Below are 20,016 nucleotides of genomic sequence, written 5' to 3'. Positions count from 1 at the left end.
ATGTTCCTAATATTTATCCACAGTTTTTATATCCATTGAATTTTCCCACAGATTTTTTACTTTGAAATAGATGTTTCCCACTAAAATTGCCATGGATCAAATGATTCACCAGTCCACTTGGTTCATGAGGAAATTTCAGGAAACAGAGTGAAATGGCACTACTTTAACTCTCACCTTCATTTTTTGATATTTTCCCCCGAATTCCTTGTTTGTTGTGAGACAGTTTTCTTCAAAAGGTAAAGAGGGGGGAAACACACACACACACACACACACACACAATGTAGATACAACAAAGATGGCTTGGAAGTGCCAGGCCAACCAAGGGTTAAAAAAAATGAATAGTGATGGTACATACTGCCACCTATGTCTCAGAGAAGTTGATGTTTCAGCATTGACAGTGATAGGAGAGTGGTATTTACTGAGAAAATATCAAAATGTATACATAATTCTAATGTAGATGTGATTGTTTTTAAACTTGGGAATAAATGGACAGTACTTCCCAAGTCTGGCACTCTCTTGGTATGTCTTATGTGGTGAGTCAGCACTGACCTTTGGCTTGAGGAATCACTGAGCTGACATCACTGGAAATTCAGAGGATGTGTGAAATGAACTGTTTCATCTCAGAGGAAGATAACGGAAGTCACATAACTCCAGGTGTCCAGTGCATCTGAGGGTATGAATTTGTGGACTTGCTGTGGCTGAGGTTTCTTCTCCTTTGTGGGCACAGTTTTTTTTCACCTAATAGTAATTGCATGCCTACTTTGTGCCAGTTAATAAAAATAAAACATGGTTCCTGCCTTTAAGCAGCTTATGGGTCTTTATACCTTTACTTATTCTGTATAATAATGACTTGGGAAATTCTACCAGACTGGTGGCATTTGATGTTCCTCAAGTATGAAAATTTCTAATGATGCATAACTCAAGAAGATTTGCTGGATATCTGGTTTTAATAACATGTCAATGAAACCTATTTTTTTAAAAAAAGTACTGTTGTTATACTCTACCACTGAGAAAATTTATAAATTCAAAGATCCAAGTTTTAATGAACTCATCCCTTCAATCTCTTGGATTCCCCACCTCACAAGGACACAAACTTTGCCTCAGAGGTGCCAGGGTTTATTTGTTTTTTGAATTTTGGGAGGTTTTATTATTATTATTCCTATTCCTAGGAAATGAGCAACCAATTTTTTAAAAAAATGTTTTTTACTTCACCCTTGAAGTTGGGTTATGTTTTCTTTTTTCTTTATTTTTTTTTGAGGGGGGGTACTAGGGATTGAACCCAGCTCCTCACACATGCTAGGTTCACCTGAGCTACACATCCAGCCAGCCTGACGTTTATTAATAAACATCTTAAAATCTGACAATTTGCTTTAAATGGTTTCTTCTCTCTCTTGACTATCTGAATCTAAACTTTCTCCATGGATGTTATGTATTTTGCTGACCTTAATGTAAATTTTAATTATCATCATAAAAGGAAGAGATAATACAGGCAATAGAATATTATCCAGAAAAAAATGAGCTATCATGCCATGGGGAAGATGAAGAGAAACCTTAAATGCACATTATTAAGTGGACAAAGTTGGTTAGAAAAGTATACATACTGTCTAATTCCAACAAGAAGACATTTGGGAAAAGGCAAAATTGAAGAATATTTCAGTGGTATGGGGTGAGTTGCAGAAGAGGAGAGGGATGAGTAGTAAGAGCACAGAGGACTTTCAGGACAGTGAAACTGCTCTATATGATAGCATAATGACGGATATGTATTATTACACATTTATCCAAACCTACAGAATGCACAAGAGTGAACTAAAACAGAAACTATGGCCTTTGGGTGGTAATGGTGTATCCATGTATGTTCTTAAATTGTAACAAATATGCCCTTCTGGTGACCGATGTTCCTAATGGGGGAAGATATGTTCCTGTGAGGGCAGAAGACATGAGAAATCTCTGTACCTTCCTCTTTATTTTTCTGTAACCCTGAAACTGCACTTTTATAAAGTCTTTAAGAAAACACAAAAAGAGCCAGTGGCAGTGTCTGTAATCCAAGTAGTTTGTGAGGCTGCAGCAGAGGAGGATCAAAAGTTCAAAACCAGCCTTAGCAAAAGCAAGGCACTAAGCAACTCTTTGAGACCCTGTCTCTAAATAAAATACAAAATAGGGCTGGGGATATGGCTCAGTGGTTGAATGCCCCTTAGTCAATCCCCAGTACCAAAAAAAAAAAAGGCGGGGAGGGGTGGAGCTGAGGTTGTGTGGCTGAGTGGTCAAGCGCTTGCCTAGTACATGTGAGGCACTGGGTTCAATCCTCAGCACTCCATAAAAAGTAATTAATTACTTTTTTTAAAAAAAAAAGAAAGAAAACACAAGAAGAGGAAAATGGTATGTGCATGGCAGGAAAGAAATGCTGCCTCACACTTGCAGTTTTGCTTTTCCATTTCCCCTGGATACAAGGACTGTGTTTGTCCTAGTGACAAGAGATGCAACATGTATAGTTCTCACGGATGTCTATTTTTGTGCTCCTGCAAAGACTGACCCGAAATCACTTGTGAATAAGCCCCAAAGCATTTAGATGTTCACCATCAACCCTGCCTTTTCAGTTCCTCTGCTATCTCATCAAGGGTTTTTTGTACTTAAAACATTTTAAATAGTTATCCTTGAAACAAATCCTGTATTTTCATAGTTAATCCTACCACTGATGAGAGTAAATCTTAAGCCTTTTGAGAACAATGCTTTCTTTGTCCACTAGCATCTTGTCTCAGGAAGAAAGTGCTCATAGCAATTAAGTTGTACCTTGCCTGATAACTTAGTTACATGAAAGTTTTTCCCTTCCATTCTACTTCCATCCCTTTGCCCAAGAAAAAAATGGGTCTACCTCAGAAAAAAAAAAAGAGAGAGAGAGAGAGAGAGAGAGAGAGAGAGAGAGAGAGAGTTGATAATCCATCATTTCAGTTTCTTTTTATTTTCTCCTCAAATGCAGCCTTTTGCCCCTGTCTCTGGAACCCACAAGTTTCTGACTTGCTGTCCCTTGGTAACCTATTCACATCTAGGAGCTCCAGGACCCAAATGAAGCCTTCTTCACCACCAGCTCCATGGAGCCTTCCTGCTTACTCCACACCCAGACTCTTAACTGTGCTCCTCTAGCAACTCACCTGGCATACACATTGCTTCATTTGTACTCTTTTTCATATCTCTCCAACAAGACTGCAAGTGCTTAAAACAGAACCACAGATACACCTGGTCATGCCTCTGATTTTCCTGTGACCCTTAATATGCAGTAAATTCTTAAAAATTTTTAGATGGTGAAGTCTAGTCTCTTCTTGGTGTCTTCAAAGAAGCCCTAGGGAGTGGTTCTTTGGGATGTTTTTCTTGTCACATCATTCTTTGGTCAGAGGCCAGTAACAATAACTCAGCTCCTCCTGACAGACTGGGGGCAGGTCTGGATGATCAGCTTTAGGATAGAGCCATTGGGTACCAGCTAAATTTGAATCTGGGGTAGAGGGAAGGTGAAGGATAAAGGCAATCACCATCATATTAGTCCACATGCCTTTCTGTGGCTCCATTCTACCATAATAAACCTGCCATAACCAGGGTAAGGCACAAAGCACAGTCTTTTTTTTTTTTTTTTTTTTGTAGTTGTAGATGGACAGAATGCTTTTATTTTATTTGTTTTTTATTTTTCTGTGGTGCTGAGGATTGAACCCAGTGCCTCATGCATGCTAGGCAAGTGGTCTACCACCGAGCTACAACCCCAGCCCAAGGCACAGTCTTTTTGTTATTCATTTATTTAGTGCCAGGGATTGAACCCAGGAGCACTTAACCACTAAGCCATATCCCCTTCCCTTTTTAATTTTTTTTTCATTTTAATTAGTTGTATATGACAGTTTAATGCATTACAATTCATATTACACATATAGAGCACATTTTTTCATATCTCTGGTTATATACAAAGTATATTCACAACATTCATGTCTTCGTGAATGTACTTAGGTTAATGATGGCCATACATTCCACTGTCTTTTTCTATCCCCATACCCCCTCCCTTCTCATCCCCCTCCCCTTTTCTCCTTTGCCTTATCTAGAGTTCATCTAATCCTCCCTTGCCCCACCACTACCACATTATGAATCAGCAGCCTTAAATCTGAGAAAACATACAGCATTTGTTTTGTGGGGGTTGGCTAACTTCACTTAGCATTATATTCTCCAGCTCCATCCATTTATCTGCAAATGCCATGATTTTATTCTCTTTTAATGCTGAATAATATTCCATTGTGTATATATACACCACATTTTCCTTATCCATTCATCTACTGAAGGGCATCTACATTGGTTCCACAGTTTAGCTATTGGGAATTGTGCTATTATAAACATTGATGTGGCTGTGTCCTTGTATTATGGTGTTTTAAGTCCTTTGGGTATAGACCTAGGAGTGGGATAGCTGGGTCAAATGGTGGTTTCAAGCCCTTTTTTTTATTTTTTGAGAGGGGTCTTGCTAAATTGCTTAGGGCCTCACTAATTTACTAAGGCTGGTTTTGAATTTGAGATCCTATTGCCTCAGCCTCCCAAGCTGCTAAAATTATAGGATCAGTCCTTTTAAAGAGTAAGGCACAGACTAAAGAATACATTTGGATCACAAATTAACATGCTGAAATGGTACCACCTATTTTATCATATACTGCAAATTTTCTCCCTCCCTCCCTCTTTCTATGATGATATAGTCATAACTGTCATTTAAAAAGCTGAAATTGAAGAATAGCTTATGGATTGTAGTTTGTAGAGAAAGAACATGTAGGGAACTAAGCAGTCTCATATGCTGTTGGTAGGGAAAGAGGAATTCAGCCTTTTTTGAGGAGGGGGAATTTGGCCAGTTGACGCTGTTTGGCACTACCCAAGCAACACCAATTGTTCATAGTATTAATTTGTTTTGACTAATTTTTATATTAAAGCACACATAAACACTTATGGAATAGCTGATAAAGGAAGTATTATACTTTAACACCCTCCTCTGTTTGTCTTTAGTCATGATGGATAAATATGAAGAGATTTTTTAAAAACACACACACATGGACTCAAAAACCAAACAAGCATTTCTGTGAAGCATAAATGGAACACTGAATGGGGCTGAATCGATGGCTGGGCTGTTAGCCAAAAGCAAGCAGTATCAGCCAGGAGCTCAGCTCCTGCCAATGAAGGGGATTATAATTGCATCAAGTCAGATAAGAGACTAGAGCTTGGTCACCCTTTGAAGCCAAGGCCCCTACTCCCAAAAGGAAGCTGCAAAGAATGACAATTGGATGCTAGAGTTGGTGCTTCAGAGGAAACTGTCCATCTAGGGTGCCTCCCATCCAGGAACTGAGTCAGCCTGCCCCATCTGCCTGCCTGGAACTGAGAGGTGCTGACATCACAATGGAACATCAGAATTCCATGATAAGAACTAATGGCGGATCAGGGCCTGACTCGGTATGGGAAGCCACAGGAGCACACATGATAGAGACAGTGAAAAACAACCTCCCATTCTAAATGTGCCTGCCACCCAGAACACTTGAAGAAAAGTGTGTTAAGCAAGGCTAATCAAAATTAGCAACTGAAACACTAGTTCACTCCAGATGAAATCAAGTTTTCAAACAGCTGACCATGAATTTAAAATGAATATATATTTAGAGTGGTCAAAAAGATAAAGGCATAACTTAAAAAAGAGATATGACTTAAAAGCAGATATATATAAAAAATGTAGAACTCTTAGAAAATGAAAAATTCAATGGGGGAGAGGGTGTAGCTCAGTGGTAGAGCACTTGACTGGCATACATAAGGCCCTGGGTCCAAACCCCAGCACCACACACACACACACACACACACACACACAATTAATGAATTTTAAAATATCAATTGATAGAACAGTTGCAGTATACTCAGTTGCATAAAGAAATTATGAATGAGACAAGAGTACCAAGTTTACCCAGACCCAAGTTCCAAGAAAGACAAGGATTACAAAGCATAGGCACCCTTAGGAAAGATAGACTACAAAGCTCTCACATGTGTCTGATAGAAATTTTGGAAGAAATGAAGGAGCAATATTTTAAGCAATTTAAAGAAATGTTTGCTAAATTTTTGAAAAATTGAAGTAAGTGCTTGCCTATAGGTATGGTGCAGGATTAATCCACATAAATTGAAATTTAAAATGAAACTGTAGAGAAATCTGTGATTCAAGGTAAAATCTTGAAACCACCATAGAGAAAGGTAGATTGGCCACTACAGAACAAAATCAATCTGACAGTAGGCTGCTCACCAGGAAAAATAGCCTGGGAGAAAATGGAATCCTGTTTTTAAATGTTATGGGGAAATTACTTTCAACACAGAGTTTTAAATTATTATGCAAGAATGAAAGCAATAGAGACATTTTCAGATCTACAAGTGTTTGAGTTTCCCATCCACAGACTCTTATTTAATAAATAATTAAGGAGTGGTTATGCTTCAAAAGGAAAAGGAACACAGCTGGGGAAATGCAGGATCTAAGAAAACTGGAGGCCCTAGGTTTAATGAATATATAGTCAATCAAAGTTAATCACAGATTGTAAAAATAATAAAGAAAGCTAAAACAAACTCCAGGGGCAATCAAATTGGATAGTTCAGGGAACAATTAAAACATTCTTGGGAGAGGAGTAGGATACTGAGAAACTTTAAGTGTACATTTTAAGAAAATGTGGATAACATCTAGAAGAAGAGATATGCCGCCTACATTTTCCTAACCAGACAAGGAGTAGAGGGTGGTGGGAAATAAGATGTAGGGGAGGTTACCAATGCAACAGAAGACAAGATGGAGGAGGAAGAAGGGACGTAAAATGATGAGTCTAGAAATAAGCAATGATGAGTCTAGAAATGAGCAAGCAAAATAACATATTGCATTACATTCATTTGTTAAAAAAAAAAAAGAGAAAGGTGATTAGTTTGGATTTTTAAAAATCTATATAAAGTGGACATCTAAAATATAACAAAATCACCCAGGTGAAAATAGAGCTAAAATATGATATAAAAATACCAGAAAAAAAATCTGGCAGAGCAGTGTTGATATTAGATAGCATTTAGCCTTCCCACCATTAAGAATGTGCCTTTTGCTGAGCACAGTGGCACATGCCTATAATCCCAGCGGCTCAGGAGGCTGAGATAGAAAGATCACGAGTTCAAAGCTAACCTCAGCAAAAGCGAAGGCACTAAGCAACTCAGTGAGACCCTGTCTCTAAGTAAAATACAAAATAGGGCTGAGGATATGGCTTAGTGGTTGAGTGCCCCTGAGTTCAATGCCCAGTACCCCCACCCCCCAAAAGAGAATGTGCCTTTTGTCTAATTAAGGTAGATATTTTAGTTTTAAAACCTGCATAGATTCTTCCAACTAAATAGGATACAGAAGAATCTCAACACCCTAAGGAATCCCTGGTGTGTGAACCCTTGCAGTGAGCCCAACCCGTGACCTCTCATCTGTTCTATGTCCCTCTCTGTTCTCTGAATTGGTTTTCAGAATACCACATAAAATCAGGCAGTGTGCAGTCTCTTGAAAAAAACACAATTCTTAATAGCAAAATTACCTGCATGCACATCATCATGGAAATGTCTTTAGGAAGTTCTGTGCATCGACCGACAGTGTATAATTTCAGGGCACTTAAGAGGAAAAAGATCTCCAGGTGCAATATAGTAAAATCTCCAAGACATATAAAAGTGAAGCCCATATTTCAGATATACATATTTCAGAAACAATACATACTGTGGGATTACATTTGTTTATATATCACGTATGTAAATGTGCATATAAATCTGAAACCAAATTTATCAGGGCTCATGGAAGAATGGCATAGGGGTAGGGAGACTGTGCCTTCTGAATTAAAAATAATTGTGCTAAGAGGAAAAACAGGGCTGAGGTTGTGGCTCAGTGGTAGAGTGCTTGCCTAGCATGTGTGAAGCGCTTGGTTTGAACCTCAGCACCCATAAAAATAAATAAAATAAAGATATTTTAAAAAAGGAAAAACAGATTTTTGGTAACCAAAAATAAATAAATTAAAGGTGTAACTTAACAGTAAATTTATAAAGCCTTTGTAAAGAATACTATAAGACAACCCTGAAAGCCACAATTAGATGGAGACAAACATCATGCAGAAGGATGAACACCATAAAGATACCTGTTTTTAAATTTAATTCAATAAAAATACTACCAGGTTTTTCTTTTTTTTTTTTCTGAAATTGATTAGAAAGTTTGCTGTGAAAAAGACGAATTTCTCACACTAATAACTGATTTAAATGTCTTTCTCCTGTGTTTGACCTTGAAGGCCTTATTGTTCTTTTATCCCTCACAAAGCAACTAAGAGTAGAGACTCCATAATGATTACTTTCCCTAAGGTACATTCAGAACTGACCAGAACTGTGTTCCCGTGTCCTACCCCTGTCCTGGATATGTCACTTACACCTTTGGCATGTGCTAGATAAGCTGGTCTTTATTTATATTGCTCTATCTTTGTTATTTCAAGTAGTTCATCTGAAGTTAAGTGGTTTTGTTTTATTTTGTTTTAATCTCAGCCCTTCGGGGTCTCATGCACACAAATGTGGCATCTATTCTATAGGTTGTGTCACAGATATGTTCTGCATTTCACTGAACTGCTTCTCTGGCAATGCCTAAATATGTAGACCACACTTTTTTTGCATAATCAGCATATGTGCTATGATTCTGACTCTCAAAAGACAAAATTAGTTACAGATCTAACTGGTTTTTATTTGTGATTCATGAACTGAGGTAGCAAAATAGAATGAGAGCTCCCGGTGGGCAGTAGAATAGCAGTGGGTTTCATAGGTAGAGACAAGGAAAAAGAACAATAGGGAAAAAGCTGACTGGTTAACATTAGGTTACTTACTTATCAGGGTTAAATTAGCAGAGAGGACTTACTTATTACTCTGATGCAAATAGACTGAGGTCTCCTGCTCTCAGGAAGCACTGGTCTGTTTGGAGATCTGCTTCCTTCAAGTTTTAGTTTAATCATGTAGCATTTAGCATAAGTGACTTTATTATGATTTGGTTGTGAGGCGTCCCCAAAAAACTCATGTGTGAGACAAGGCAAGAAGACTTAGAGGAGAAATGGTTGGGTTATGAGAGTCTTATCCCAATCAGTAAATTAATCCCCTAATGGGATTAACTGAGTGGTAACTGAAGGCAGGTAGGATGTGGTTGGAGGAGGTGGGTCATTGGGGGTGTGCCTTTGGGATATATATGTTGTATCTGAAGAACGGAGTCTCTGTCTGCTTGGTGATCATCATATGAGCCATTTCCCTCCATCACGCTCTTCTGCCATGATGTTCTACCTCACTTCAAGCCCCAAGGAATGGAGCCAGTTGTCTTGGACTGAGACCAAACTGTGAGCCCCCAAATAAACTTTTCCTTCTCTGAAATTCTTCAGGTCTTGCCTGAACTAGATGACAGCTGCTCCTGAAGATCTAGAGGATCTAGGGTCAAACACCAGTCCAGTGCCCTCTCTTAAGTTTTGGCACACGCCCGAAGGATTCCATTCTCATGTTCCGGTATCTGCTTCATGGAAATAGTTTATTTTTACCCATCCTGAGAAAATTCTTCCTTTCTATTCAACTTTGATCCAAGCATGAATTTGCTGTGATTTCCAAAAAATTTATTTATACAATACTGTTTTTCTTCACAATGGAGAGGGGGCAAATTGTGCCTTGGCTTCACCTGACACTAGCTGTCAGGTGCGCCTCTCTGTGTCCCTCTCCTCATTCTCATGTTTACTCTGATCTATTTTCCTTAACATAAATGGCTTCATTCTGAGAAGGATTCTCATATCAGCTTTTTGGATACTTTTCTCCCCTTGGTATGTTTTGGATCACATTCTCCTGTTCACTTTGCTTTTTAATTTTTTCCTTTCTTCCCTGCCCCCACCCCCAATTTCTTCCCCTCCTCCTCTACTTGCCCTACATAAACTCAACATGCAGCTTTATACTTAAGCCTTTTCTTTCCAAAGGCAGCCTCATGGTTGTCCCTGAGAGGGGCACAACTTCTCCACACTGCAACTGGAGGAGCTGCTGGGGAGGATCTGCACTTCACATAGAGTTTTATAACGAGAGGTGCCTGGGGACTTTCTCCCTGCCCATACTCTAGCGTAGTCCTGTGCTGGCAGCTAGAACCCCACAATTAATTCTTTCCAAGTCTGTTTTGCAGCCTTTCTTTAAGACTTGTTTTGCACTCTAATCTTTCAATTGCTGGGTAAAGGTAAAGAGAAGTGAGGTACAGGTTTAACTTGCAGACTTCTTAAAAAAGCAGAAAAGATGAAGAAAAATTTTTCAAGTTTTACAGAGATACCCAAAAATGCCCTGTATCACCACAGCCCCTTTTTAGGGATTCTATCTTGCCTTTGGGGGTAGGGGGATTCTTTCTCTTTTTGAATATAATTTTGAAAATGCTGATCATTCTCCCAGTCCTTCCTGATATCACAGTATTTAAAAATATATATATATATACTGTTTCTGTTAAACACAGAAGAAACTGACTTCCTCTCTCCCATAACTGATTTATTGTTTAAATCTTCATACCATTGACTGCAGGACTCACTAAGCTGGTGGTTGTTACTTTTCATAGTTCTGGATTGAACAACCTGTCCCTGCATTCTTTTCAGAATTCTACTTGGAGTTGCCTCTGTACTGGAATCTTCTAATGATATGTTCCCTCAGCAACATGAGCAGCTACAGTTTTTAGTGACTAAATTCCAGTATTTTTTCCTACTCAGTTCTCATTTCTGAGTGGTTAACAGCTTTTGGAAAATAAATCACTGTCTTTACCCTCCCAGAATTTGAGCAGGCACATTTCAAAAACTATATCTTCATGAAGATTTTAGAAGACACATAAAATCAGAGGTCTGAAAGGAACTTGGCTAATGTTACCCTCCTACATGGACTGAAGCTGATGAAATGAGAAGACCATGTGGAAGAGTGGAAGAACACTGGGCCAGAAAAAGAAGACAGCTGTGATTCCTGTTGTGTCATTTCTTGTTGTGTGAACTTGAGCAAGTCATTCTTTTGAACCTGCAGATCTCATTCTGCAGAATGGGAAGAATGGGGTGTACCTTCCCAGCATGGCAGCCCCCCAGCCAATCAGGTGCCTTTGTGCAAAATATAAAAAGCCACCCCTACAGTGTGGACATAGCCCTGTGTGCATATAGTTAAGTAAAGAAGCACAAGCTAGATTACAGCCCATGCTTGCCCCTCAGCCAGGTGCACTGGTGCAGAGCGTAGCCTGAAATTCTGTGCAGCAGCCAGGAAACCCTACCCATCTTCATCATTAGGAGCAAGCCTACAGGAGGGACAGCATGAGAGCCTGCCTAGTAGTTTGGCAAGAACTTAGCACCTTTTAAGAAGGTGCCTGCTTTCTTGACTTGAACTAGTCTTGCTTTTACACTATGTTTTCATGACATCATTTACAATGTCATATTAACATATTAGCCCAAGGGTGTCACTCTTGGAGAATGTGCTCAGGGAAGAACATTCCTTTCCCCTGCTTCTCTCTACTTCTCTTTCTCTAGCCTCATTTCTTGTTTTATGCATAGGCTATGGGAAGCAGCAAGCTTAGTACCTAAAAAGCTTGTACTTGTTATCTAGGACAAAGTCATACTGGGATCCTTTTGATTTATTCCTAGAAATTCAGTAAAATGAAATAAGAAACATGGACTCTGGGTCCAGATGATTCTTGCTATAGATGACATCAGTCAAGTTGCTTAACCTGAGCCCATGCCTCAGTGTCTTCATCAGCAAAATGGAAACAATGAGTACCTGCCCCATGACATTATGAGAATAGGGACAGTCACATACTAAGCACAATATAAGTTTGCTGTTGTCAACAATCTTCATCTTCATCCTAAGAGAGGTGTCCTTGACACCCAGGCCCATACAACCCTGAGCCAAAGGACTGGTGGCAGTTCTGGATTCATTCACTTTCTCAGCAAATATTTACTAATGGTCTCCTGTGTGACAGCACTTCCCTAAATGTTGAATGCTTCACTCTACTGACAACTTCGTACTTCTGTGTGCTGAGATGCTAGTTCCCTTATCCCTAGCTTGTGGCCACCTACCATGCCATAGCAGTCCACTTTACAATGGGTTCAGTTTCTGCCTCTCTAGTCAATGTAAAAGACTTTGACATGACAACATCGTGAGATACCCTACTCTTGCAGAATCACCAAACACTGGATTTCCCACCATTTGACATCTTCAAGTACAAGTAGACTTCTCCTGAATTATTAATTCCGCATGTCATTGCTGTATAGTCCTCACTTATTATTCTTCCTTGGAACTGTTTGCTAATTGTTCAGATTGTTCCACTTACTTGGGCTCCTTCATGGATATGATTCCTCCAGGTTCATTCAAGGTATATTCTGCCTCATCCTACCTCCTCTTCAAAAAGGGCCCTTCTCTTTCTCAAATTGCAATCTTGACATTCTTTTGGCATAACATTGTTTTCAACTACTTAGAGCATCAGTAGAGAGAGAGAGATTCTCAATATTGTATGAAAAGCTAGCAAATTTAGATATAATTATTTTTCTATTGAACACTTCCATCTTCTTTCATCTCTCTCTGAAGAAATGATTAGTATAAAAACTTAACAAACCTGGGCACGGTGATGCATGCCTGTAATCCCAGTGGTTTGGGAGGCTGAGACGAGAGGATTGCAAGTTCAAAGCCAGCCTCAGCAATAGTAAGGTGCTAAGCAACTCAGTGAGACCCTGTCTCTAATAAAAGACAAAATTGGGCTGGGGATGTGACTCAGTGGTTGAGTGCCTGTGAGTTCAATCCCCAGCACCCCCAAAAAAATTAATAAAATTTTTATTGTATTAAGCCATTCATATTAATTTCTGCATAAAAACCAGGATATGAGTAGAAAGAAAAAGGGAAACAATAAAGTTAGAATTTTTTCCATATTTCTTCTTTCCAATTCTTTTACTACTCATGTATAAAATAATATAATATTGGGAGCCATCTAACTCAAGATTACATCTGATAAGGAAATATACTTTCCAGACCAATAACTGATTTTTCCAGTGTCTGGTGAGAGAAGAGATACAAATTAGAAATATATATATGAAGATTCTCTAAATAGTCACTTTGTTATAACTTGTTCTGTGTCTTCAAAAAATTGCTGTTTTATGTCACAGCTTACACATGAGAAATAAAGTCAGATATTTATTTCATTTTTTTCCAACATATGAGCTAAGAGTAAAATGCTGGTGCTGGAATTGAGCATTATATTCTCCAGGCGGAGGAAACAGACATTTATTGGATGATATTGCTCCTTTCTTCACACTAATGACATTAGGAAAGCTCTTAGAGTAATATAATTTGAACATATTATTTCTGCGTTTCAGGTCATGCAGGACAAGATAATCTGCCTTCCGAAAAGAGTGCAGCCTGCTCAGAACCACACTTCCGTTTCGAATGTGTCTCAAGCTGTTGCCAGTACCACCCCACTGCCTCCACCTAAACCATCTCCCGGGAACCCTGCCACTGTGGAAATGAAAGGACTGAAGACAGACCTGGACCTGCAACAGTACAGTTTCATAAACCAGATGTGTTATGAGCGAGCCCTCCACTGGTACGCCAAGTATTTCCCTTACCTTGTGCTCATCCATACCCTGGTCTTCATGCTCTGCAGCAACTTTTGGTTCAAATTCCCTGGCTCCAGCTCCAAAATAGAACATTTCATCTCCATCCTGGGGAAGTGTTTTGACTCTCCCTGGACCACACGGGCTTTATCTGAAGTGTCTGGGGAGGACTCTGAGGAAAAGGACAACAGGAAGAACAATATGAACAGGTCCAACACCACCCAGTCTGGCCCAGAAGGCAGCCTGGTCAACTCTCAATCTCTAAAGTCAATCCCTGAGAAGTTTGTGGTTGACAAATCTACTGCAGGGGCTCTGGATAAAAAGGAAGGTGAGCAAGCAAAGGCCTTATTTGAGAAGGTGAAGAAATTCAGGCTGCACGTGGAAGAAGGTGATATATTATATGCCATGTATGTTCGCCAGACTGTACTGAAGGTTATCAAGTTCCTAATAATCATTGCATATAATAGCGCTCTGGTTTCCAAAGTCCAGTTTACAGTGGACTGTAATGTTGACATTCAGGACATGACTGGATATAAAAACTTTTCTTGCAATCATACCATGGCACACTTGTTCTCGAAACTCTCCTTTTGCTACTTGTGCTTTGTAAGTATCTATGGATTGACGTGCCTTTACACCTTATACTGGCTGTTCTACCGTTCCCTAAGGGAATACTCCTTTGAGTATGTCCGCCAGGAGACTGGAATTGATGATATTCCAGATGTGAAAAATGATTTTGCTTTTATGCTTCATATGATAGATCAGTATGACCCTCTCTATTCCAAGAGATTTGCAGTGTTCCTGTCCGAAGTCAGTGAAAACAAATTGAAGCAGCTGAACTTAAATAACGAGTGGACTCCTGACAAACTGAGGCAGAAGCTACAGACAAATGCCCATAATCGACTAGAATTGCCTCTTATCATGCTTTCTGGCCTTCCAGACACTGTTTTTGAAATCACAGAGTTGCAGTCTCTAAAACTTGAAATTATTAAGAATGTAATGATCCCAGCCACCATTGCACAGCTAGACAATCTCCAAGAGCTCTCTCTCCACCAGTGTTCTGTCAAAATCCACAGCGCAGCACTCTCTTTCCTGAAGGAAAACCTCAAGGTTTTGAGCGTCAAGTTTGATGACATGAGGGAGCTGCCCCCGTGGATGTATGGACTCCGGAATCTGGAAGAGCTCTACCTGGTTGGCTCTCTAAGTCATGACATATCCAAAAATATTACCCTTGAGTCTCTGCGGGATCTCAAAAGCCTTAAAATCCTCTCTATCAAAAGTAACGTCTCCAAAATCCCTCAGGCAGTGGTGGATGTTTCCAGCCATCTCCAAAAGATGTGCATCCATAACGACGGCACCAAGCTGGTCATGCTCAACAACTTAAAGAAGATGACCAATCTTACAGAGCTGGAACTGGTCCACTGTGACCTGGAGCGCATTCCCCATGCCGTGTTCAGCCTGCTCAGCCTCCAGGAACTGGACCTGAAAGAAAACAACCTGAAATCTATAGAAGAAATTGTGAGCTTCCAGCACCTGAGAAAGCTGACAGTGCTGAAACTGTGGCATAACAGCATCACCTACATCCCCGAGCATATAAAGAAGCTCACCAGCCTGGAACGACTGTCCTTCAGTCACAATAAAATAGAGGTGCTGCCTTCCCACCTCTTCCTATGCAACAAAATCCGATACTTGGACTTATCCTACAATGACATTCGATTTATCCCACCTGAAGTTGGAGTTCTACAAAGTTTACAGTATTTTTCCATCACTTGTAACAAAGTGGAAAGCCTTCCAGATGAACTCTACTTCTGCAAGAAACTTAAAACTCTGAAGATTGGGAAAAACAGCCTGTCTGTACTCTCACCAAAAATTGGAAATTTACTGTTTCTTTCCTACTTAGATGTCAAAGGCAATCACTTTGAGATCCTCCCTCCAGAACTCGGTGACTGCCGGGCTCTGAAGAGAGCTGGTTTGGTTGTGGAAGATGCTCTGTTTGAAACTCTGCCTTCTGACGTCCGGGAGCAAATGAAAGCTGAATAACTTATTTTTCATCAGAGTTTGACTGAAACACGCTTCTACCAAATACAGTATAAGTAATTAGGTAGTCTTAATGCCTTTCCTATTTTATTTTATTTTTTTTCTTTTTCACACGAAACAAAATGTACACAAAGATTGAGTAAGGAGTATGTATTTTTTAATAAAAATTTAATTGTATTTTTTCAATATTAATATTTTAAAGTTTTATTTGTCTTGGAACCTAATGTATCTATTATTGTTTTCTACTGACAGGAACAGATGGTTCCATCTGTTTTTTTGGTTTTGTTTTATTTTTTTCAGTTCATTCTTGTAAAAGGGAGGGAAATATAAATTGCATGCACTTTGGCATATTTTAAATGGATGAAGAGATCTTGCCAATGTCATTTGTAGCCCATTTGCACCAGTACCGGGTCCCTGTTTTTGTTTTCATCATGTCTACACCAAGGAATCTATGCTTGTTAGTTATTTTTAATAACAGCTGTCTTCTCCATTGGCCAAGCCTTTCATTCTACAGAAAACCGTTCTCTGAAGTATAAATTCACTAAAGTCCTTTGTCAGGGTATTAGTTTTAAAATTTGCCCCTAAATTGTATTATTTCATATACCGACAGTGACAATTATCCTTAGACAAGGATTTTGTAAGTTCATGAAGAAAGCAATCCTTACTGGTTGGCATGTTTGTATTAGTGATTTATAATTCAACTGATTTGTGTTTTTACCAACCTTTTTTTTAAAAAAACATTTTAAAACTAAATACAAAAGCACCTCCTTGCTGTAATTTCAACATTGCTATGCAGTACTGGTGAAGAGCCCTAGAGAAATTAGATTTATTTTAACATCCTAATAGATAATTAAATTTAAAAATCATAGACTTAGAAGCCTGTTTTTTGAGTAATTTAATCATCTTTGATATCTTGATAAGTAGATGCATCAGATGGAGAAAAAAAAAAGTCACTACTAAAGCACTCTGTTGAAGAGCTGGTATATTCCATTCAGCTCTCCTTTCCTCTAGGCACTGTGGCAGTGGTAAGCTATTCAAATCCTGCCTGTTTCACAAAATAATCCACTTCTATATATATGAATACATATGTATATTTATTGATTTTCCACAAGCCTGCTAGTGGTACAGCACAGAAACTCTGTCTGCTCTCTGGCTTAAAATACATATCTCATCTAAAATGGTTCTGTTAACTTTTTTTTTAGAAGTGTGAATAAAGTGCCAAGTGGTGTCACTTAGCAAGAATTTTTGCCTGACGATCAGCAGAGCTTTTATTTACCTTTGTACTTAAAATCCAACATAATATGGGGATTTGGGCTAAATATTTCCCTGGCTGACCCGATAAAGCTTTGTAACTTAATAGCAAAAGAAAGTGGGAAGATGGTTTGGGATTTTAAAATGCTGTTTTTAAAAATGGCTCCTTGATCCTGGTGAATTTGCCCGATTCTACTTTGCGCTGTGTACAAGAGGCAGCTATGGTGACTGCTGGGCAGACACATGTACCTCCATTGTGTTTTAAACATTTAGATACATCAGGGGGTGGAGGATTAAAGGGAAAAATACATTTTACTTGTTTAATAATCCAATCACAGAGACCAAGAGCTTCACATTTTCTGTTCTGTGTTGAAGTTTCAGAATGTGATTTTGTGGAGCTGATTTATTTAGACCTGAAGTTAAAATCATGATGTTTTAGAATAGTAACGTGGTGTAGTTCTTATATGATAAAATATTCAATTCCAGAATATTGGGATCCCAAATATGAACACTGTATTGTATTTAGAAACATAGTCCTGTTTGTTTTAAACAAGGAGTTTGTTGGCAGATTGTCCATGATTGAGCATGACTGAAATACCCTGTTGAAAAGTAAGCTTAGACACCTGATGGCAGATCACTTGTGTGCACTGTTTTTCTTGATTGACATGTATGGTTATTATCTCTATCACCCTTCAAAAGGGATCTATTCAGGTTAAAATTATATTTATGCTGAACTAGTAATAACTAGCAACCTCATATGGATTCCTCAGTGAAATAAGTCACTAATAATTGGCTTTTATCACTTGCTCAAAATTCCAAAAGAATTTGATTTGTTTTCTTAAAGATTTTGCAAGCTGATTCCCAACTTAAGTTGTAAATAATACTCAAAAGATCAGCATAGGTCCACAACTTTTATGTTTTAACTAAAGGGAAATTCATAGATCTTTCTATTAGATTTTATAAAAATCAAAAATCTAAATTTTCTGACTCTGGCCCTTTTAATATTATAAGATTTTGTTCACATTCTTAGGTAAAAGCACTCAATTACTTACTATTTAGCCTTTAAATGAGAAACTCAGGTAAATGAACTGCTGACCTTTTTCTAAAGCTCTTTAACTGATCAACTCAGTGGACAGAAGTATTTACCTAAATCACTTTCTGTGTTTTCCAAGTGCTCTTGCTAAAAAGGACAACTAGCTATCTTTCTCCCACCTCAATAGAATTCACGAGTAACTCCTGTGTAAATATTTAAAAAAAAAAAAAAAAAGGCATTTTACGTATTATTAACTCCAATGGCTGCTTGAATCTCATGCTGGGTAAGCTTTTTTTGGTGAGTTTTATTGTTGAAATGCAGAGTAGAAATAATTGTTTGGTGGTGATCTGGTTGGAAAAAATGCATCCCAGTGGAACCCCCCTCAGAACACCCTGCCTCAGAAAGCTGTTCTATCTTCTTCTTATGTGTTGGGTTTGTTTTGCTTTTGATGCAGCATTTTTAATGTCCTGGTTTTTGATACAGTAGAATCTGTTATTTACAGTGATAAAATTTTCTTAGTGCTCACCTCTCTTTCCCTGTCACTGTATTTTCCTGCTATTTTAATGACTCCTAACAGTTTACGAGGTATCTTGTGCGGCAGGCACTGCTTTCTCAGAAAAGCTGGGAAGAGATGCCTATTGCAAGTACGTGCTCATTTCTAGGCGCCTCCTTACCTATATCTCAAACCTGTTTGTAGAAGGGTATTAACAACCTGAGTCTTCCTTGGGTTACTTGGAATAAAGAAGTCCAAGTTCTTACAATACATATTTTATGATTTCTGATGTTAAAAAAGAAACAAAATCTTCATCTCTTAAGATGTCTCCTAGTAGGGTTTTGCTGTTGTTTATATTCTATTATAAGTGAAGTCCATTCTTTAAGTAATTTATTTTACTCTCTAATTTAATTTTATATCAAATACCTGATTAGTTATCATGATATATTTATTTAAACAAGAAGCATTTATGATCCATCATTATGAACACTGTCAGCAGTATTTAGTAGCGAACAGATAAATGTCAACATAATTTCAATTCATTTTTTAAGGATAAATTAAGATTCAATTAACATTCTCCTTTGAATCCTGAATGTGATGATGCTATTCAAATATTTCACCTTTGGGACAGGATCTCAATAACTTTGGATAGGGTTAACCTCAAGTTAGCAAAACAAATGAACAAAACAGCATAATTAGGGGGGAATAGACTGCCTAAAGGGTCTATACAATTTTCTCTCTTATCTACTTAGAAACATGGTAAGAGAACTTGGATGGCCTTGATCAGAACATGACCTGCTGTAAGTTTTTCAGATCAGGTCCCACTACCATGCTTCTGACACTTTCCTGCCTTCCAAATTAGTATCCACTCTTATTCAGTCTTCTCGGAGTCATTCATTGATGAAGATGGCATACTTGCATTCATTTGGAGAGACAGGAAGATCTCCCCATGTCACAAGAAATGTTTTTTTAATCAGAAGAATTTGACATGGGGTATCTAACTTTGGACAATTTGATTTCTTGGCCATGTCAAGTAACAGGCTCTGTGCATGGATTTTAATGTTGTTTGAATTTGCCTCTTTCTGAATACTTCTCTCCCACCTTACTTTGCTTCTTTAGTGCGTATTTTTATTGGGGTTGAAACTCCATGCCTTATGTGCCACTCATCTCCTCACTGTCTATAAGTGTTCAGATTGTGTCAACTACTGGCAAAACTTATAAGACTGTCAAGAAAAAGGCTTGAAAGTTGACTTGTCATAATACAAATTCATGATAAAATGTCTTAATGTTATTTGGCTATGTAGTACATAGGAACAGAAAATAACTTAAATAAAGTCATTTTTGTAAGTTAACACTGAGATTAGTCCCTTTCTCATTTTTATAAGTCATTTTTATCTTTTGCATTTCTTAAACTATTATTACTAAGTCTCCCTGTGCTCTGCCGGAAATGGGCTGCATGCATTCTTTCACTTGGTATTGAGCTAGTTTCTGTAATTGTGACTAATTATTTCCTTCCTTAATTCACTGTACTGCATCTACCTAAGCTTCCCCTGGAGTTCCATTTGGGTAATTAG

The 20,016-nt window shown here is 38.4% G+C and overlaps 1 protein-coding gene across 1 annotated transcript in view; it reads left to right on the top strand.

Annotated features, from left to right (window-relative positions):
• The window catches only part of Lrrc8c (leucine rich repeat containing 8 VRAC subunit C), a 95,063-nt gene extending 75,263 nt beyond the window's left edge, over positions 1 to 19,800 (top strand). The window contains exon 4 of the mRNA XM_076863544.1: positions 13,395 to 19,800. Within this exon, the coding sequence (XP_076719659.1) occupies positions 13,395 to 15,668 (2,274 nt within the window). The 3' untranslated portion in view covers positions 15,669 to 19,800. The remainder of the gene's footprint in view (positions 1 to 13,394) is intronic.
• The last annotated feature ends 216 nt before the right edge of the window (positions 19,801 to 20,016 follow it).

Source organism: Callospermophilus lateralis, chromosome 7, assembly GCF_048772815.1.
Source record: "Callospermophilus lateralis isolate mCalLat2 chromosome 7, mCalLat2.hap1, whole genome shotgun sequence".
In the NCBI taxonomy this organism is placed as follows: domain Eukaryota; kingdom Metazoa; phylum Chordata; class Mammalia; order Rodentia; family Sciuridae; genus Callospermophilus; species Callospermophilus lateralis.
The sequence above is the reverse complement of the archived record's forward strand: the minus strand, read 5'-3'. Positions and strand labels throughout refer to the sequence as shown.